The sequence below is a fragment of the Eurosta solidaginis genome, chromosome 4 (genome assembly GCF_040869045.1).
Source record: "Eurosta solidaginis isolate ZX-2024a chromosome 4, ASM4086904v1, whole genome shotgun sequence".
Classification (NCBI taxonomy): domain Eukaryota; kingdom Metazoa; phylum Arthropoda; class Insecta; order Diptera; family Tephritidae; genus Eurosta; species Eurosta solidaginis.
This window is the reverse complement of record NC_090322.1, coordinates 266814719-266837680: the sequence shown is the minus strand read 5'-3', so window position 1 is coordinate 266837680 and position 22962 is coordinate 266814719. Positions and strand designations below refer to the sequence as shown.

General features: G+C 34.5%; 1 protein-coding gene across 22 annotated transcripts in view; it reads right to left on the bottom strand.

Annotated features, from left to right (window-relative positions):
• rg (rugose) overlaps positions 1–22962 on the bottom strand; it is a 796531-nt gene that overhangs the window by 37857 nt on the left and 735712 nt on the right. For 19 of the 22 annotated variants that reach the window (XM_067785960.1, XM_067785957.1, XM_067785956.1 and 16 more), the window contains 5 exons: positions 18504–18871; positions 14995–15309; positions 12436–12543; positions 8332–8479; positions 5589–6740 (listed from right to left, as the gene is read on the bottom strand). In XM_067785960.1, the coding sequence (XP_067642061.1) occupies positions 5589–6740; positions 8332–8479; positions 12436–12543; positions 14995–15309; positions 18504–18871 (2091 nt within the window). The remainder of the gene's footprint in view (positions 1–5588; positions 6741–8331; positions 8480–12435; positions 12544–14994; positions 15310–18503; positions 18872–22962) is intronic. The other 3 variants (XM_067785967.1, XM_067785969.1, XM_067785968.1) reach the window with 1 other exon arrangement.

Here is a 22962-nt window from a genome sequence, read left to right as displayed (position 1 = left end):
CTGGGTTCACACCCTGGGCAAAGCAACATCAAAATTTTAGAAATAAGGTATTTCAATTAGAAGAAAATTTTTCTAAGCGGGGTAGCCCCTCGGCAGTGTTTGGCAAGCGCTCCGCGTGTATTTCTGCCATGAAAAGCTGTCAGTGAAAACTCATCTGCCTTGCAGATGCTGTTCGAAGTCGGCATAAAACATGTAGGTCCCGCCCGGCCAATTTGTAGGGAAAATCAAGAGGAGCACGACGCAAATTGGAAGAGAAGCTCGGCCTTAGATCTCTTCGGAGGTTATCGTGCCTTGCATTTATTTTATTTTAAACCTGTCAAAGGCACAGCACGCCTACATGAAGGGAAGATCTACAGAGACTGCCCTCCATGAGCTAACGAGCTTTGTGGAAAGATCACTACACTACAAAAAATTCACACTAGCAGCTTTCCTATATATAGAAGGCGCCTTCAACAACATCGAAACCGGCACAATTGTGGAAGCCCTGCAAAGGGCCGGAGTTGACAACCACATTTGTGGATGGACTCTATCAATGCTGGAAAACAGAACCATACAAGCGGATATGAGCTCAGTGACCATGACCCGCAAAGTTGGTAGAGGTACACCGCAGGGCGGGGTCCTCTCGCCCCTACTCTGGGTCATTGCACTGAACGAGATACTACTCGAACTCGACAAGAATGGTGTTAAGGCAGTAGCATACGCAGACGACGTGGTCATTGCAGTCTCGGGGGCTTTTCCCTCCATGCTAAGCGACATCCTTCAGGATGCGCTAAGCAGGCTACATACCTAGGCGGCATCGGGCGGCCTCAACATCAACCCTAGCAAAACAGAACTGATACTGTTCAGTAACAGAACGAAAATACCGACATTTCGACTGCCCTTACTAGATGGTACGGAACTCTCGCTCTCAACTAGAGTTAAGTACCTAGGCGTCGTAATAGACAACAAGTTAAATTGGAAAACAAATATCGAAAAAAGGGTAGAGAAGGCGTATATCGCATACTACTCGTGCAAGAGAATAGTCAGCAGAAATTGGGGGCTAAAGCCAAAACTCTTGATGTGGCTCTATACGGCAGTTATAAGGCCTATCCTGACGTACGGAGCCACAGCATGGTGGCCTGCCCTCAACAAGCAATACAACACTAAAAAATTAGACAAAATACAAAGGGCAGCATGCGCAGGGTAACAGATGCACTTAGATCGTGCCCGAGGGACGCACTAAATGTTATACTTAAACTGCTGCCACTGGCCCTTCACACCAGATATACAGCGGTCAGCACAGCCATCAGGCCAAGGGAGTCTGGATGCTGGACAGAAAAACGATATGGCCACAGTGACATCCTAACAAGGCTCGCCGATGTGGATTCGACAACAGATTACCTCTCAAAAACACTGATCTTCGACAGAAATTACAAGGTGCAGATACCCTATAGAACGGATTGGTCGGCCGAAAAAGTTGGCAGGAAGGGGGTCACCTCACTCTACACTGATGGATCCAAAATGGACTGCGGCGTCGGCGCAGGTGTCTTCTTCAACCAACTAAATGTCGCAATCCCCATCCGACTTCCAAATACATCCAGCATCTTCCAAACAGAGCTGCAAGAAATAGAGAGGGCCTGCATCTTCCTGCTTCAGAACCGGATAGACGGGAGGTAGTCATATACTCCGACAGTTAAGCGGCGCTAAAAGCGCTAGAATCACCGCACACATCCTCAAAAGCCGTCGACAACTGTAAGTGGGTGCTACGTGAAGCAGCTAGCCAGGCAGCTATCACACTCAGCTGGGTACCCGGCCACAGGAACATTGGCGGCAACGAAAAACTGGATGAAATAGCAATGGCGGGAGCATCATTAGACATCACAGAAGCAGTCGCGGTGCATCGACCACTCACATCAATTAAAAGAGATATTCTCACCTATCTTAGGAAAATAGCAATCCGTGATTGTTACTATACGCACACCTGTAGAACCACCAAATTAATCTGGCCAGAGTACAACCAGAAAAGAACCGATGATATACTAAATAGGTCTGGGCAGGAAATACACAGAATCACGGCCACTATTACAGGGCACTGGCCGTTTGGCCCGCACGCGAGTAGAATGGGTATCCCCTACAATGAGAGGTGTAGGAGCTGTAGACAGGAGGGTGCCGAGGAATCGGTTACTCACTTCCTCTGCGAGTGCCCAGCCCTCGCGAACTTTCGGTCCCGAACTCTAGGCAACTATGTGTTTCCCGACTTAAGAGCGGTGTCAAACTGCCGCATCAAGGACATCAGTAAGTTTATAGTTTTAACCAAGTGGTTTGAGTAAAGCAACACTCACGGTACATCAGCCAACACATAATTGGTTCCAGGAGAAAGTGCATCAAAATGGCGCCTAGAGCGCTACTTGGGCCCGGCTCCATAGCCGGGCAGCGCAGCAACCAACCAACCATGTCCCCAGAACATCATCTACACAATGAGGCGATAACACTTCCCATAACGAAGAGAAATGAAATGCTGAACAAACAGTTTCTGTTGAATACCCAGAAATGTGAGCATCCAAACAAACATCTGATTGAAGAGGCCCCGCTTCCCAGGAACTTAAGAAGTCATCTTCGTAAGCACTATGAAGAAATCCTGCAGTTGAGAACTCGACCGTATGAAAAAAGAATCAATCACAAACATCAATAAAAAGGCGTCGGACTAATATGCCAGGGACTTCCCGGTGAGCCCCGTTCTTAAAGACAAATATCCCAAATTTGCAGTTGAGGAAAACAACTTTGCCACGGAGACAACTTCTATCTGGATATTGTAATATGTTAAATAAACTGTTACTTATCCCGAATTAACCCCGATATACCCAATGTATTGTAATGTGTCCCCACATGAAACCAGTTTTTCAAATGAAATGTGGAACCAACGCCTATAGCACCCTTATCTCTCTAATCCAATCCCGTGGAACTGCGAGTTTCCTCGGATTAACGTTAGAGGACATTGATGACAATTATTGAGTGGTCCCACCTATTGGATGGAACAAATCACTATTACAACAACAACAACAGGTGCTGCGCAATCTGGAAAACGCTTGACGCGGAACCGCAAGTCACAATTCTAGAGCTAAGTCCTTTCCTTCAACTTCTCTACTTCCACACTCACACCAAAATCAGTCATGGTGCTACTCAGCTCAGTTTGATCAATTTAGCGTCATTAGCGAGACCACGGATTAATGGATATGAGACCTCTGACTCTCTGAGAGCTATGTATGTAGAAGATTCATATTTCAAAACACTGTTCAATGTTTGGAAACAATACGTGCATTTGTCCGTCCAATACCACTACGATCTAACTAACAACGTCACATTTTCAGTTTTGGAAAGCCCTGACATAAGTACTGAACGATGCTACTTGCAGGACAATATATATTAATTTTAGCTCTAGTAAACCAACACATTCCCATATTGAATCGTCTCCTTTTAAAGGAGATTGATTTAAGATGATTTTATGACAAAAGTTGAGAGAGTGAATGTTCGTGGCTATTCATTTACAAGCGAGGAGCAACGAATCAATATTGCGGTTGGCCGCGGCGCTTCACCTGTCAAACTTACGATGCCCTGTGAGGAATACATATGTATGTATTTCATGACTGGAAATGGCTTTACCTACATGCAAAAAAATACAGAGTACCGTATTAATTACCATTTTGATTCCCTTCACAACAATAATGCAAATTTTTAAGAATTGAATCAAACTTAATTTAGGAAAAAAGTTAGTTTGAAAAAAAATTGTAAGATATGAAAATACTCCCCTTATCCGCGATTCATTTTTCTAAAATTTTTCATAAAAGTGCATTTACGCCAACTGTAAAAGGCCGCCTTCATTTGAGTGTGACTTCATTCACATCACATTGACTGTTAATTTCTTATATGAATGCATATATGTATGTATGTAATACTCCCATATTGCTAATAGAAAATACTCGCAATGTGTTTTGAATTCGAAATCAAACAAGAAAGGTGTCTAAGTTTGGGTGTAACCGAACATTATATACTCAGCGTGAGCTTCAATTGCACATTTCATTTCAGATAAATTACTTTACACGTGGCACCGCCCGTTTAAAAAAAAAAATGCCTTCCCATTCCCTCTTACAATAAAACTTGATAAGTGAAATATCATTGATTCAAAACTATTTTTCGCTAAGTTATAGCTTATTATTCTAGTCTACGACTCTTTTAAACTTGTTTTATATCTAAGTCGCCGTGGTCTTTAATCCGTCCATTTTTACTAGAAATATTTTCTACTATAGTGAAAATTTGTGTACCCAATTTTATTACGATCCGTTAAAAGGGGCGGTGCCACACCCATTTTCAAAAATTTTAGTGTTTTCCAATTTAATGTTATAATTCGATAATATATAGCTTATTATTTTCGTCTACGACGCCTTTAAAAATCTTTTATATAAAAGTGGGCGCGGTCTTTAACCGATCTCGTAAATATTTCTGGAAATATTTCCTGCTATAAGAAAATCTTGTGTACCAAAGTTTATTACGATCCGTTATTTTTTTCGAGTTATGGCTCCCGAAACATAGAAAATTGCTTTGTCATAAAAGGGGCGGTGCCACGTCCATTTTTTAAATATGAAGTTTTTCCTATTTATTGTTATAAATACACTTCTGAAATGAAATGATATTGATATAAAGCTCTTTTTTGCACATATGCTTACTTTGTTCGTCCACGACCCTTTTAAAAATCTTTTATATAAAAGTGGGCGTGGTCCTTAACCGATTTCGTTAATTTTTCTTCAAAGCATTCCTTGTAGTAAAGGCAACCTCTCTGCTGAAGTTTGTTACGATAGGTTTAACGATTTTTGATTTATGATTAATAATATTTGTCAAATTGATTTTATCACAAGTGGGCGGTGCCACGCCCAATTTTTAAAAATTTTTTCAAATGTTTATCAGTAGTCTCAATACAGCCCACACGTCAAATTTAATAAAAAGTGGGCGTGGTTATCATCCGGTTTCGCTCATTTTCAATACCAATCTATTCTGGGTCCAGATAAGCTCGTGTACCAAAGTTGGTGAATATTTCTCAAGTTATCGTGTTAACGGACAGACGGACGGACGGACGGACGGATATGGCTCAATCAAATTTTTTTTTCGATACCGATGATTTTGATATATGGAAGTCTATATCTATGTACATATATGGATTCCTTTGTACCTGTACAACCAACCGTTATCCAATCAAAGTTAATATACTCTGTGTGCAAAGCACGCTGAGTATAAAAAAACAGCCTATAAAATGTTTGTGATTGTAGCAGCATAAGTGTGACAAGAAAGAATTTTAATTTATGTACATTCAATTACATATATGTATGAATGTCTATCAAAATGTCAAATATTTTTTCAATAAATTATTGATTTTACTTTTTAATTTGAGCAAAATTTGTAGCCATTGTTTCAAAAACCAATACCGGATATTGCATGCTGATAAATTGTTCTACTGTGAAAACTTAAAAGCAATCAAAGTTGTTTGTGAAAATTTCTATGCAAATTATGTACGTGAAGTCTTAACTTCGCTTGCTAACAAAATTATCGGCTGTTAGTACCTGTTCCGATATTGTTGTGTCCATTGTAACGGTAATTGTTATTCAAGCCATTATTCTTGTATGGCAGCTTCGTATCACCTGCACTAACGATATCACTTGTACAACCTACACCATCCCTGCCAACGCCAACACCGACGTCACGCAATGTAGAATGGGCGCTTATGGCATTATTTATGCAGTTATTGTTGTTGTTTAATGTTAGGCTATTGTTATTGGTTGCACCAATCACTGCCCCACCAACACCAATTGAATGTGTATGTGTATGTGTATGATATTCGACAGCGATGCTGTTCTGATGTCCACCATTCATCATTGCACCGCTTGCGCGCATATATTGATTGAATGCATTACTACCATTCATATCGCCAGCATTACCAACAAAATGTTGCTGATGGCTACTATTAGACATTGTGAAATTTTGTGGTGTGCTCTTGCTGTTACCACCAACTCCACCAACACCATCACCACCATTGACCATTTGATTGCCGTTGCCATTCATCATTCCATAATGTTGCTGAAATTGTTGCTGTTGTTGTTGTTGGTGGTGATAGTGATGTTTTTGTATATGCCGCTGATGCTGATGTTGGTGTTGGTGTGTGACAGTATGTGAATGTGCGTGTTGATGTTGCTGCTGTTGCTGTTGCTGATGATGATGACGTGTCGCTGTAGGCTGTGAGGCCAAACTTGACAAAGAGGATGACGATGCTGGTTGTGAGGTTACCGATGACGAGGCCGAGGAACTTGTTGACTGTGTGGCTAATGGCGGTGAAATATTGCCTGCATAATTACTGCTACTGTTGCTGCTACCAGCGCTCAGTATGTGATTTTGCAGTTGGGGTTGTTGCTCACCATAATATGTGGAGTGTTGATGCTGATGTTGGTGCATTTGCTGCTGTTGTTGTTGCTGTATGGAAGCATAATGGTGTGTGTAGTTGTGATGTTGTGTCAGTTGTTGTTGGTGATGTGGCGGTGAAGAAATTTGCTGAGTTTGTTGTTGATGATAGTAATGATGATGCAATGTTGTTTGTGTATGTTGTTGCTGCATATTCGTTGTGGTCGTCGATGTCGTTGAAAGCATGTGATTTTGATGTGAATTGCTAGGCAGGAATTGTGGATACACATGGTGTGACCACTGAGGAAATAGTGGACGGCCTGAGGGTTTTAATTGGCAGGGTTCAATGAGGAAAGGGGACGTACGGGTAAAGGTGCAACGTGAGGAATTGCAATTAACGCGGAAATAGATTTGTGAAAATAAATGACAATTAGCGCAGAGGTATTTTAGTTAATTGTAGTGGTAATGAATATAGTAATGGTAATAAGAACGATGAAAATAATTTGTATAAAATAATTGTATTAGCAATTGCGAGTAAGTTTTGTGGTATTTTAAATTGTAATGGAATAATGTTGTTCATTAAAATGGTAATGGGAGTAGTCATTGTAGTGGTAATGGTAATGCCAACGATAATGGTAAGGGTAATGTCATTTGGATGACATTAAGAATTCGATAAAAAAAAATGCAAAATTTTAGTTAAGAGCAATGGAAAAGTAATGTAAACGATAAGAATGGTTTAGTATTATGGAATGGTACCGAACAGAGCAATATTATCGACATTTTCGATAAAAACAATAACAGTTACGAAATGGATTAGGATTCAACATAACGGAAAAAAATTTTAAATCATGTTGCATACAAATTTACGACAGGAACACATTAATATACCACAGATATGTAAGTGCGCGCGTTGAATATCGATTATTATGTGAAAAGGTGATACACGAAAAAAAATTTTGTTTGCAATACATCACACATTTCAATTTTTTTTTTTTTAATTATATACAGTGGATTTTTGGCATACATATATTTCATTATCAAGGATATTACCAATAAGCATTCGCATTTTTTATGTTTTTGGTGGTATCATACAAATTCAATCATGAATAAACGCACCAAACATTTTTGTTTATCATTTTTATTGTTTTTTGTTAATACAAAAGTCCGAACAAAGCAGCGTGAACAAAATTAAATGAAACAGAGAAAGAGAGAAAAACATTTGAGAAATAACGATTAGCGTTACTCGTTGTCAAATATAAAAACGAAAAGTGTTCAGCGAAAAAATTAAAATTAAAAAAAAAAAATGCTTTGTTTATTTATAACTGTCACCTTTGAAAGCACCAATCCGACCGGGAAACGTATCATATCAAATCATAATGAAAGACCAATACATTTAAGAGGGCACCATTTCATACGGAAACAAAAGGATTACATATCATAAAAACATTAAATTTTAAAATAATATTAAATATATTAAATTAAATATAATTCTATTATTGTGTGTACTTAATATGTAAAAATTTTTAACTAATTTATTTACAAAAATAAAATATCAAAAATAAAGAAAAGTATAATAATTAGCTACCCCCTTACGAAATCAAATACTAAAAATGTGTGTATTATTTGTTGCCTGGGATTAGTAAAAAAAAAAAGTTTTAGCTACCAACAGTATTTACGTTGTTTTAGTTTGTTAGTTTGATTTGAGCAAAATAAATTTTTTGTCTGCATAATTGAAATAAATTTTTGTGATTACTATTTAGGTGCATTTGTAAAAAAATTTATTACTAAACTTATAAAAGTAATTGCAATAAGAAATGGAAAAAAATGAAGAAATAAGTAAATAAAAATAAATATTGCACATATCTAAGAATGCTTAGCAATAAATAGAAAATAAAAGATGTCAACACTTACCGGCTGCTGAACGTTGCATCACTGGCGACTGTCGCTGAATTTGTGGCTCCGCTGGCGGTTCCAATATGTCACGATACTTGGATACCATCAAAACGGAAATGAAGTAAACGATGGCGAGTGAAAGGAATTGCGCTTGTTTGGTTTCCTCCTGGAAAATATTGTTGAATTGGAGAAATTTATGAGTAAATTGAAAGCAGATTGAATGTTTATTACGCTTTTGGGAATATGAGTTAAATAGTTGATTAAAATAAATAAAACAAAATAAAAAAAGGTTGAAATAAAATAAAAACAATATAAAAATAATATTAGTTAAAATATAATAAAGTTAAATAAATTAAAAAATTAAACAAATAAGAAATAAAATAGTATAATATAAATTTAAACAAAATGAAGTAATACAAAGTGAAATAAAATTTAAAGAAAGAAAAATGAAATAAAATAAAATTAAATAATATAAAGTGATGTAAAATAAAATTAAATTATATAAGATAAAAATAAGATGTTTAAGTAAAACATTAATTAAAACAAAATTAAATATATTCAAATAAGTTAAAATAAAATGCAAAAAATAAAATAAAATAAAATGAAATTATATAACATAAAATAAAATAATTTATTTAATAATTTGGGAAAAATTTAAACAACGTGACATCAGGACGGACAAGGCGACAGCTGTTTCGATTATACCTTGTAAATCTCTTCAAAGCCTTTTCTCCCGGGAGTGGGAGTCGAACTCGCACCCCTACGATAGTTGAAATGGTTGTAAACGCATTCAGCTACGTCATGCCTGTTGTGAAGTCTTTCCCAATTGCCTTCTTTATGCATATTTTAATCTTTTACACATTGCATACTTCGTATGCAATTATGTGTTAAAGCTATGCTTGGTACGGCGGTTTTCAAAGAAACTTTGGTTTTTGTTGCTGTTTTCGTTCTATTTATAGAACTACAACGAATTAACCAATTTTGTCTGTTTGTATGATTTTTAATAATCGGGGATTGCCCATATTGCTTTTTTTTTTTTTTTTTTTTAAATGTATGAAAACATTTATTTGAAGCAATTTTTTAATTTTATAATTTATTTAATAATTTGGGAAAAATTTAAACAACGTGACATCAGGACGGACAAGGCGACAGCTGTTTCGATTATACCTTGTAAATCTCTTCAAAGCCTTTTCTCCCGGGAGTGGGAGTCGAACTCGCACCCCTACGATAGTTGAAATGGTTGTAAACGCATTCAGCTACGTCATGCCTGTTGTGAAGTCTTTCCCAATTGCCTTCTTTATGCATATTTAATCTTTTACACATTGCATACTTCGTATGCAATTATGTGTTAAAGCTATGCTTGGTCTGGCGGTTTTCAAAGAAACTTTGGTTTTTGTTGCTGTTTTCGTTCTATTTATAGAACTACAACGAATTAACCAATTTTGTCTGTTTGTATGATTTTTAATAATCGGGGATTGCCCATATTGCTTCTTTTTTTTTTAAATGTATGAAAACATTTATTTGAAGCAATTTTTTAATTTTATAATTTATTTAATAATTTGGGAAAAATTTAAAAAGGCTTTGAAGAGATTTACAAGGTATAATCGAAACAGCTGTCGCCTTGTCCGTCCTGATGTCACGTTGTTTAAATTTTTCCCAAATTATTAAATAAATTATAAAATTAAAAAATTGCTTCAAATAAATGTTTTCATACATTTAAAAAAAAAAAAAAAAGCAATATGGGCAATCCCCGATTATTAAAAATCATAAAATAAAATATATTAAATAAAAGTGAATTTAAATAAAGTGATACATAATAAAAGATATTTAAATAAAATAAAATAAACTTGAGAAAAATTTAACAATATAAAGTAAAATAAAATAAAAAAATTATATGCCTTTAAATAAACATTTTTTTTTATTTATTTTTTTTTTTTTTTTAAATAAATAAAAAGAAGAATTTCCGAGCTCTAGGCCACACATATATATTAGTAATAAAAATGCGATTGATTATACCATATATGTTGTATTTATTTATTATATTTATATCGACAAGGTGCATTCACAAGTCCCTGAAGATGATTTCTAATTGAAATCGAAATATCGACAAAATAAATAAATACAACATATATGGTATAATCAATTGCATTTTTATTACACATATATATATGTGTGGCCTAGAGCTCGGAAATTCTTCTTGATATAACTTTTGAAAGGCCGAAAATAAAAATAAAAACAACATAAATAAATAAAATTAATCTGCGCTTAATTAGCAAGACATGCTCATATTGCTTTATACAATGGTTTTTGTTATTGATGTAAGAGAAAAAAAAATTACAAAGTATTCCACGACTATAAGTATTCTTCACAATTAGGATTAAACACATATAATTGGTATGTACCTAATGGTGTATAAAGGAATAGCAACAAAAAGCCAATACTTAGAGACCAATTGCAAAGCAAACAGCGGCTCAATCATATGACTGAGTGGATAAAGCCATCTGCCTTTACACTAGTATAAAGTATAAATGTTGGGATTTCGAGTTCAAAATAGCTGACGAAGAAGTGAAATTCGGAACCATGTCCTAATAATCATCGCCGTTTGTAAACTTTGTAATTTTTTTTTTTATCTAGTATCAATAAAAAAAAAAGACAAAAGGGAAATAAACAAAGTAAAATAAAATAATATAAAATTATATTAAAACAAGTAAAGGTGTATAAGTTCGGGTGTAACCGAACATTATATACTCAGCGTGAGCTTCAATTGCACGTGATAAATTACTTTTCTAAATAACACCTGGCACCGCCCGTTTAAAAGAAAAACGTCTCCTCATTTCCTCTTACAATAAAACTTGATAGGTGAAATATCATTGATTCAAAACTATTTTTTGCTAACTTTAAGCTTATTATTCTAGTCTACGACCCTTTTAAACCTGTTTTATATCTAAGTTGCCGTGGTCTTTAACCGACCATTTAGACTAGACATATTTTTTACCGTAGGGAAAATTTTTGTACCCAATTTTATTACGATCCCTAAATGTTTCTTCGAGTTATGGCTCCCGAAACATAGAAAATTGCTTAGTCATAAAAGGGGCGGTGGTGCTATACCCATTTTTTAAAATTTGAAGTTTTTCCTATTTACTGTTATAAATACACTTGGGAAATGAAATACCATTGATATAAAGCTCTTTTGTGCAAAGATATAGCTTATTTTATTCGTCTTTTAAAAATCTTTTATATAAAGGTGGGCGTGGTCCTTAACCGATTTCGTTAATTTTTCTTCAAAGCATTCCTTATAGTAAAGGCAACCTCTCTGCCAATTTTGTTACGATAGGTTTAACGATTTTTGATTTATGATTAATAATATTTGTAAAATTGAGTTTATCACAAGTGGGCGGTGCCACGCCCATTTAAAAAAAAATTTTCAAATTTTTATAAAAAGTCTCAATATCAGTCAAACGTCGTATTTCAACATTCTAGGTGTATTATTTACTAAATAATCAGGTTTTTGCGTTTTACAAAATGTTATATATATAAAAAGTGGGCGTGGTTATCATCCGATTTCGCTCATTTTCAATACCAATATATTCTGGGTCCAGATAAGCTCGTGTACCAAATTTGGTTACTCAAGTTATCGTGTTAACGGACAGACGGAGGACGACGGACATGACTCAATCAAATTTTTTTTCGACGCTGATGATTTCGATATATGTAAAAACCAACCGTTATCAAATCAAAGTTAATATACTCTGTGTGCAAAGCACGCTGAGTATAAAAATAAAATAAAGTAGAAAAAAATAAAACTAAATAAAATTAGATAAGACTAAACGAAATATAATAAAATATATTGTAACATAATACAATAATACAAAATCATATTAAATGGAAAAAATAACATAAAATAAATTAAATTGAAGTAAAATTAAATAAAATTGGAATCATAAAAAAAAAATTATTGAATAAAACAATTTTATATTAAAATTTAAAATGCATGTAACCGTTTCAATACGTGGAAATTAATGCTTAGTTATTATATTATGTTATCGTTATTATTTAGTACAATACATGTATATTTATATGCAAATTACTTATTCTAAAATTGCATTTTATTCACTGACTTACCACATCACGATAAATAACGGCACGCAAACGATTAACATCCATATCCTGCAGTAACTTTTCAGGATCCTTGACCGGAGATAATTGACCTGTTAATGATTCAACAATATTCTGCAAACAGAAAAAAAAACATGAATTAAGAAATAAATACAAAGCGTACTACACTGAAAGAAATCAACAAATCGGTTCTGTTGTTCTTGACTTAATGGAGATTCGGTGAAATTGATCGTATTATGGTTAATTCAACCGAGTTCTTTGTCAAGCGAACAAATTAGTTTAGTCATTTCAACAGAAGAGAAATTGGTCGATCTTAAGTTAACTAAATTCTGTAAAATTGACAGATTCCTAATCAATCTAACTTACTTTTCTGTTAACACAACTTATCTCACTGGTAATTTTAACAGCGATCAACAGTCAATACATGAGCAAATTTCAAAGAGAATTTTACGCTCACTGCGCTCTCTACTTTGTACTTACGACAATGGTGCCACTTGTTAAAAAGTAGTGTTACGAAAATTAAACTTACGGAATTACATGTAAAGTTACTCCAGTGGTGAATTACCTTTTAGCGATTTTATTCTTTACTTTTCTACAACTTACAAGTTCTCTATATAAAATGTTATGTCAAACATTTATACTACAAGTTTTGTTCGAAACAATCAAGTGTGGCAAGTACATGCGAGAGAAGAAATTAATAATGAGCTGAGCTGCAACTGAAAGAATTGAGAATCAGTTTTGTGACTACTATTTTCATTTCTATTTGCAAAGCGAAGTTCAAAACTATAAATTAAATAAATTATAAAATATAAAATTTGGTGAAAGTGCGTTTATTAAAAAAAAAAAAATAAATAAAGTGTATAATGTTTAATGTGTACCAGCATATTTGATGTACGCCCAATTGAAGGTCGATTAGTAAGTGCGTACATATGTATGTCTATGTAGCAAGCATGCGTATTTATGTATTCACATATTGACGTATGTATGTATATGGCAACATAGGTACTTTCGTACAAAGCTGTCGCAACATCTTTTTTTGTTCATTTGACTATTAAAACGGTCAATGACGGATCAACGATTTGTGCGCAGTTGATTCAACATCTTGTTGCGATGGATAAAAATTGACAAAAATTTCGGTTGATTTTACTAGTATTTTTCTTTCAGTGTACAATGAAAGTGCTTGGTAGTTGGATTGAACAGAAATCCAAAAAAGTCAAGGATATGCGAAGTGTTTAGCTGCAACTACTGCAACATTATAACATTTGAAAACATCGGTTATTGATGAAACTATGCCAAGCGTTCACGCTAATGCCATTTAGTTTTGTTACGATAGGAACTTATGTTCATCATATCTCAATTGCACCGGTAGGAAATAAAGATATACCCTTTGAAAGGTATTTTCACATTTTTTTTTATATTGTTCTACAGATAGTTGTTTGCCAAAATGTTTGTATAAACTATAACAGTTGTGTTCTTATTGTAAACAGCATATCTTGAGGGATACTCCTCATGCGATCTCGTCTTGCCGCCATTCATGGCAACCTTTAAAGCAGTGATCTTTTTAAGTAAAGAGTTTCTACAACTGTTAGCATTTTTCAGCAGGGATAGTATGACATACATGGGCATACATATAATTTCTATGTGCAGACGGGTACTGTAAGTACATACGCATTTACAAGACAAATGTATGTATGTACACCTGGGAGTAAAAAAATTGCAGCTATCGTTATTTTATTAAACATTTTCCTATTTTTAAAATGGTCTAATTGGATAAAAATGGAATAAATGAAACGCGAACCAGTTTCTAAACGGTTTTCAAAAAATCAAAATTTTCATTTAGAGTGTTAATCTAACAAAACATAAGTCTGACGTTTCTTAAAATTCGAATTGATTTGTAAGATTTAATATGGAATGGCGCTTCATAATTTTTGCCATACAAAGCTATTAAAATTTAATATTTTATATGAAAGAAAATCTTAAATAGACATTGATTAGAAATTAAAAATTTGTAAATTTTCACGTAGAGTTTAAAAATGTATCGAATTTTCGAACTTTTTTCGAAAACGCTTTCGGAATTTGTAAATAGTTTTCGTTAAACTTATACTTAAAGTTTTTAAATGAATGAAAACAAAAAAAAAGAGAAATTAAATTAAAAAACTGATAACGTTGGTCAATAACTTTTGCTTCTATTTTTCTATACGCATATGTAGACACCACTGTATATATTGCATGTATCGTGAACCTGTATAAACCGCACCAAAGAGCACTACAAGCAAGACACTTGAAAGCTATAAAGTCAAAACAAGGATTGCATTAAGAAAACAACTAAGGTGTGGTGGTAGGATGATTACTGTTGCCAGCGGGTTACTCGTGGTCTCGGGGAAAGTAGCGAAAAACAAACACTTTCGCGTAAACAGTCCTTTTTAATTTTGTTCGTTTCGAGATTTTCTTATGTATTTCTACTGCATAGATATAAAATATTTTACTCTTTGCACTACACACTTCATAGCAATGTGAGTCTGTGTTGTTTTAAATTTTTCTTGTCTGTGTTTTTCCTTCACTTACCTTAGGCGATGCTTGTGCGCCACGTATAAGTGCCTGTAGATGTGCTGCACCGGATACATCACGCGCCATTGCGCCCACATTATAGCGTGTACGCTCCTTACACTCCAAACAATTGCGCACCGCACATGTGCACACCAGACGCAAACATTGACGTAATATGCCGCCGCTAGACATATTCTTCTCCGCTTCCAATTCGCCGAAATTCAACGATGTGGCAAAGATTAGCACATCCGCCATATTGACGAGTCGTTGTAGGAATGAGACGGCCACCTCAAGTGGCATGCCTTGCGTGGGCTCCAGTACGTCCAGTTCAGACTATAAAGGTGAAAGAGAAAAGCTTCAGTTGATGCTATAATTCAAGTTAGCTAAGTTTAAAGCGAATATTTTTAAATTCAGTAATTAATTATACGCGTTGAATTAATAATAGCAAGTTATTCATTACTGGAAAAATTTGTTTGTAAATCGAATTTTTGTTGTTTATTTTAATTTCGGAACTTCTATTACGTAAGCAAAACATACTGGTCGAAATTTAAAAAATGTCTAGATGTTCAATCATCATGAATGAATTAAAAAAAACTACAAATTAATTTTTAACCAAATTTTAATTTTTTTTGTTTATAAAAAAACTGCGTTGAAATTAAAATATTATACAAAAATATTTTTAAAAATTTGACTAAATAATTGATGTTAAGGCTTAAGGAGTTATTTCTGTACTCGTGCAAAAGTTTCTGCACAAAAGTTTACGAGTTTTTTGTTCAAAAAATTAATACCAGATAAGAAAACTTTTGAAAATAAGTTTTCTCTACTTTTGTTTTGCAATATTAAATTGAGAATATTTTATAAATTTTTGCAATAATTTTTAATTGAATTAAAAAAAATGAAGTTTAAAACAAAATGGATAACTTTTGGTAGTTCTTGTTGTTGTGATACGATGAAATGAAAAAAAATGTCTTACATGTGAATAAATTTTTGTTTGAATTTTTTTTTTTTTTTTCATTTCCCCCAACTGTAATTCGTTTGGAGATTTCGGTACATTATATTTTTTGTCTATTTTTTTTTTGTTCTGTTATCAAGTGGTTTCTTGAGAACTACTAGGACATGATCTGGGTTGGATGAATGTGCCGGCACAGACAAAAATGTCTCCAAGTGGAATGAGAGATATTTTCAAGACCGTTCTCTTAACCTAACCTAACCTAAGTGCTTGGCCATTCAAATTCAAAAATAATTTTTTTAAGTAAAAAAAAAAAATAGAAATTGTTTTAATAAGTAAAAACAATAACATAATTTTTCCTTTGCGGTGCAATTATTTATCTATATATATAAAAAGAAGTGTACATTTTGATTGTCACTCCATAACTCGAGAACGGATAGAAAGATTGCCATGAAATTTTTAGGAAAGATACAGGAAGGAGAGATAATGGTTAGTTGATTTTGAAATCTCAAATCGGTTTAGCCATTCTTGAGTTATGATTTTTTTATATCTGAGTATAAAAATGAATGTTTGTATGTATGTCATCGACTAACTCAAGAACTACTGGACCGATTATTATGAAAATTGGTATATATATGTATTTTTCCATAGGGAAGGTTTGTATAATGAGCACTTTGATACCGGGTGACTAGGGTCTCGAGATATAGGCCAAAACATGGACCCGAGTAACTCGAGGAAGTGGTTGTACAATATGGGTATCAAATGGAAGCTGTTTATGAGTACTTTGCCACTGGGTATTTTTTGTACCCCCGGGTGACTAGGGTCTCGATATATAGGCCAAAACGTGGACCCAGATACCCCTAGAATGTGTGTGTATTCTGGATATCAAATGAAAGCTGTTGCTGAGAGCTCTAAAGTAATTTTCATTGTGATATTCGAATTAGTCGCGTCAACGTAGCAAAACTGATAAATATGTATGCGAATTCGAAATAGAGACATGAATTAATAATACCCACATGCCTATTTACATAGGACAATTTGCCTGAAATTTGGTATATAAATTTGCCTATATTAGTATTTACGATCCTTTTTCCGGGAAGTTAACCAGAGACGGACTGGGACTGGGATTAGAACTAGGAGTGGGACTGAGACTCGGAGTGGGACTGGGACTGGGACTGGAACAAAATACATACCACCCTCTGGGACAGGCAATAAGGGATGAAGAAGAATGAGAAATTGAGAGAAAAGAAAAGAGAGAAGTAGAAGGATACTGAGAAAGAAATAGAATGAGATGAATATGGAGATAGATGAAGCGAAAAAGACGGAAGGAAGAGTGAATAAAAGGATCAGGTAAAAGTGAAGAGGGGTGGGGGAGGGCAGATTAGACGGAAAAAGCTTATTCAAAATTGCAGATAGGCCAAATTTATGGCAGAACGACGTCTGCCAGGTCTGCTAGTGATTTATAAAAATGAAAATAAATACAAATTTAGTCAAGTAATCTAATGAAATGTATTAAACTTCATAAAGCCTTCAGGTCAAAATTGGATCACGAAAGAATGTGAACCGATTTTTTAACAATGTAAGGCCATTTCAAGATTGTATGAATTATTTTAACATTGAGGCTAAATAATGTTGGATGTTATGGATTTACGCTTCGGTAAAACAAGGCTAACAAGGGAACAAAGCCTATTTTCTTCCTCAGTTTTCATTCACATACTGCAAAAGGGAAATGATGTTTAGCAAAAATAAGTTTCGTACAGATCGTTTTTAGTGAACATAGATGTAGTCCTTCAGAGTAGGTTTTTTTAGCTTTTAAAGGTAAAGGAGGCTTCAAGAAATCTTTCTGATATATTTATATATTCTTGCGGTTTTAGGCATAGGAGTTTATTAGTATTTTTAAATATATTTATATTTTACTACTATACCTCATTATAATATTTGGAGGTATCGATTGTAGATAAACGACCATCAATAAGCAGTAATATGGCTTTTAATTCATTAAGAACTAGTCAGACCGAAGGTTTCATAGAATTTTCGTGTGAAGGTATCACTGCCGTCGAATGGTCTAGTTGTACTCTAGTTCTGAGCTACTTTAAATTTTTGCAGGTATCTCGAAACTATATGATGACGTCAGCACCAAAGCTGAAACTCATAAGGTATTTGCTTTGATAGAAGAGCACCTTTTGAGCCTAACAATCATCATTAAATATAAATGAAAAACTAATGGTTCTGAGTCATACTGCGTGACGTCTGATTTTATGGAAAAAAATACATGGTCACTCTGTTACAAAACTGCTTATATACAGCGAAGTTGTTATTAAAACAATTACGTCACGTCTTTATACATATAAGAAAATTCATCATATTTAAAAAGTTTAAACACATTAAGTAACCCCATGGAATAAATAGTCCTATGGAACTTAAGACACATTGAATTTAAAGCAATTCTAAAAGTTAAGCTGACCATTTCGCTGGTTCATCCTTTTCTATTTGTAAAATTCTTGGTATGCTCATCTCATTTATTTTATGTAGCCTTACTTACTTTTTCCTTAAGCCATTTACGCGTAAAAGTACTTACATTTGGTGACGTGGCACTTGCCAAAAGTGGCAGCAAACCGCCACAAGCGATGATCAAATTATCTGCCAACTGTGATATCAGATGTACTGTATTCACTACAAAAATTGCATTTTCACTTGAATTTACAAAATCCAAAACACTTTTCGTTGAATGACTGCGCCACACTTGTATGTCGGTTTCAAGTGAGAATAGAACATCGGATAGTAGACGTTGATGTATGTAGGACCATTTGAATTCCGGTATACGAAAAGGTGGACGTGTTGGCCCTGGGCTGAACATTGGACGTGTCGAACCAGACTTGGAACGTTGATGTTGTTGTTGCTGGTGTTGTTGCTTTGCTTGTTGGCTTTGGTGTGAATGTTTTGTATCTAAAGAAAAAAATAAAAGGTTTCGGTAGAATTTATATGGACTTTAAACAAATTTACATACTTATATATTTGGTGATACAATTTATAGCTAGAATAGGTAATTCTGCTCAAATGCGCTGACGTAAATACTAGCGCAGATGATTCATGTGTCATGTTACTTATTATTTCATCTATCAGCAATTTGTCATGGCAACGCATTGCAGCATTTGAAGCACTCTTGTGTGCAATTAAAAAATACATATGTACATATACAGATCTACACAATCAAAAGTTTTAGTTTATTATTTAAACCTAGCAAAGTTTTTTGCTGATTTTAGGCTCTTTTATACTAGTTTTAAAACCACTTAATAGTTTTAAGTGGTTTCTAAGTAATCTTGGTTTTGATTTCAGTCCAGACCTTTGAAAAAATTTATTTTCGATGAAAAGTTTAAAATTAACATTGCATACTCAGCTGAGAGCTTTGGAGACAAAATAAGGGAAAATCACCATTTAGGAAAATGAACCTAGGGTAACCCTGGAATGTGTTTGTATGACATGGGTATCAAATTAAAAGTATTAACGAGGTTTTTAAAAGGAAGTAGCCCTTAGTTGTATATGTGAAGGTGTTTTCGAGATATCGACCAAAATGTGGACCAGGGTGACCCAGAACATCATCTGTCGGGTACCGCTAATTTATTTATATATACAATACCACGAACAGTATTCCTTCCATGATTCCAAGGCCTTTTGATTTCGCCCTGCAGAATTTTCAATTTCCTATAATTAATGCGGTAGATGTGACACCCATTTTACATGGTTTTTTCCAAAGTTATATATACTTTTGCGTCAAAAAACCAAACCACTCACCTTTCATCCTTTTTTTCGTATTTGGTATAGAATTGTGGCATTTTTTTCATTTTTCGAAATTTTCGATATCGAAAAAGTGGGCGTGGTCATAATCGGATTTCGTTCATTTTTCATACCAAGATAAAGTGAGTTCAGTTAAGTACGTGAACTAAGTTTAGTAAAGATATATCGATTTTTGTTCAAGTTATCGTGTTAATGGCCGAGCGGAAGGGCAGACGGTCGACTGTGTATAAAAACTGGGCGTGGCTTCAACCGATTTCGCCAATTTTCACGGAAAACAGTTTTTGTCATAGAAGCAATGCCCCTACCAATTTTCACATGGATTGGTAAATTTTTGTTCGACTTATGGCATTAAAAGGGTCCTAGACAAATTAAAAGACAAATTTTGAAATTTTCTTTTATTTCTGTATTTTGTTCACCATATCATTACTGAAGTTGAATTTTGACATAATTTACTTATATACTGTAAAGATATTAAATTTTTTGTTAAAATTTGACTTAAAAACATTTTTTTTTTAAAAGTGGGCGTGTTCGTCATCCGATTTTGCTAATTTTTATTTAGCACACATATAGTAACAGGAGTAACGTTCCTGCAAAACTTCATCATGATATCTTCAACAACTACGAAATTGCAGCATGCAAAACTTTTAAATTACCTTCTTTTAAAAGTGGGCGGTGCCACGCCTATTTTCAAAAATTTTACCAGTTTTCTATTCTGCGGCATAAGGTTAACCCACCTACTAAGTTTCATTGCTTAATCCGTCTTTGGTAATGAATTAACGCACTTTTTCCGTTTTTCGAAATTTTCGATATCGAAAAAGTGGGCGTGGTTATAGTCCGATTTCGGTCATTTTAAATAGCGATCTTATATAACTGCCAAGGAACCTAAATCATCATCAAGATACCTCAAAATTTACTCAAGTTATCGTGTTCACGGACAGACAGACGGACGGACGGACATGGCTAAACGAATTTCTTTTTTCGCCCAGATCATTGTGATATATAGAAGTCCATATCTATCTCGATTAGTTTATGCTGTTACGGGGTACCGTTGTATGAACAAAGTTAATATACTCTGTGTGCTCTGCTCAGCTGAGTATAATTAAGCAGACCAAGAAACAGCAAGACGAAAAGTTAATGAATTCTTGGCATAAACTCAACCATATGGAAGAAAATGAGTGAAATTCATACGCTCATACAAACTTTCATTTATACTAAAGGAGGGCAAAAAAAATGTAACCAATGTGCAGACATCTGCGCACCCCTCAAACTTGGCGTTTCTTTAATAGAGTATTTGCTTTTCTATAAGCAATTGTCTTCTAAATCCCAGCTAAGTTTATGTGCGTGCCATTTAATTTTGTGGAAATCATTCACAGCGCGGAATGTCCGTTAGCGCGTGCTAGTTACTCAGATTTTATTACATTGTTATTTCAGCCAGCTCACGATTGACAGCTATCTTGGTTTATCTAAGTTTGAAACAAAATTGCACGCCTTAAAATTAAAAATGTAATAAAAATACATTTTGTTTTTCGTATTTGTTTGGGCGAGCATTTCAGTTAATTTGATATATCTGAAATGAAACACTCGCAGCAATTTAGTGTTTGTTGTTTTTGTAATTATGTAGAAGTTGTGTATTAAAGCGGGTCCCAAATGAAAAGGCATAAACGAAAAATAATAAAATATTTCTGTAGCGGTTCTTTATGGATATTGTTGTCATATTCGTAGTTCCACTTGTAATTTTCTGTCTGCTAATAAACCTATGGTGTAGTATGAATTAGAGAATAGTTGATAGGACCCTTGATATAGGATAGTTCTGATATTGAAAGAGACCGAGCAACCGAACCTCATTTAATTCCGTTTAATCTTTTATTTAAAGTAAAAATAACATTTTTTGAGAGGCTTTAGTTTCAAACGGAAGGCAATGATTTGCATAAATTTTGTATGTTTTCTTACAATAAGTTGAACAGGCAGCACAGGCTACCTTCACTTGCTCAGATCGCCTGATGTGTGGAATATCATCCTATCTGGGCAGCCTTATTTCAGCATACTTTTGAAAAATGCTCTTCTGGGGATTTGCTCTACCCCAGAATTGTCTCCAAAATACCCTAGAATGGACGAATGTCATATCTCATACTGTGTGGAATACGCTTTACATCCGTATAAACTCAATGCATTTTAAGCTAAGATAGAGGGGGGTTTGAAAAACTTTTGAGACGACTTTTGAGAAGACGTTCACCAGCCGAATTAATTTAAAATATGCCAGCGTGGCACCTTCCGTGCAATGAACATCTTTATTACCACATTTCTTTCTAATAAATTTGGGACCAGGCCAAAACTAGCAAACCGGGTTGCTTTTAACTGGACAAGCAGGTACCTTATTAATATAACTTTTAATAGAGCAAAGCTAGAGACCGATCTATCTTATAAAAATTTATTTATGGAGAGATTTGTTTGAAAGTTAGCATTTAAGTAGCCTTTCGAACTGGTACATGTTTGAAATAGGAACAGACTAATTCCACAAAATCTTAAATGAAATTTAATTTAGTAGCATTTTCCTTGATTAAAGTTTGACGGACTTATTCGAAAAAATCGTGTTTATATAAAAATCGACACTGAGGGCGAGACGAGAAGAAGAAAAGGGAGACGGGAAGAAAAAAAAGAGTTAAGGAAGGGGGAAAAGGGATGCAGCAAAAAGGAGGGTGATGAAAGGGACCTGATGCGTTAGAAGGAGGGGAATAAAGATGAAGTTAGGTATCGGGAGAGAGAGAATAAGTGGGTTTAAAAGCAAAGAGAAAGTGTAGTTAGAGATGAACTAGGAGAGGAAGAAGAGAGTAAGAGCGAATAAAAGAAACTAAAATTATTTCCAAATATGTAGGCAAACCCATACTAAAGGATATAACTTTTTTAAGGAAATGAATCAGGAACAAATCTATTTGCATTTACCGTCTAAATAATTCAAAAGGAAAAGAGGAGGATATTTGAAAAAGAATTGAGAAAGGGAGCCAAATAGGGATAGCGAAGAAAGAATTATGGGAGAAAAGGGAAAGGTTGCGGCAGTGAAAAGCTAAGGCCTAAACTGAGGGAGAAAATGAGACGGATAGGATAAGTGAAAGGACGGGAAAAGGACAGGAAGCCAGGCAGGCCGAGGGATATTGAGAGGTATGAGAAGAGAGAGATGACGATTAAGAAAAAGGGACGAAAAGGCAGAAGATATGTAGGTAGACACAAACGATACCAGCCGAAGT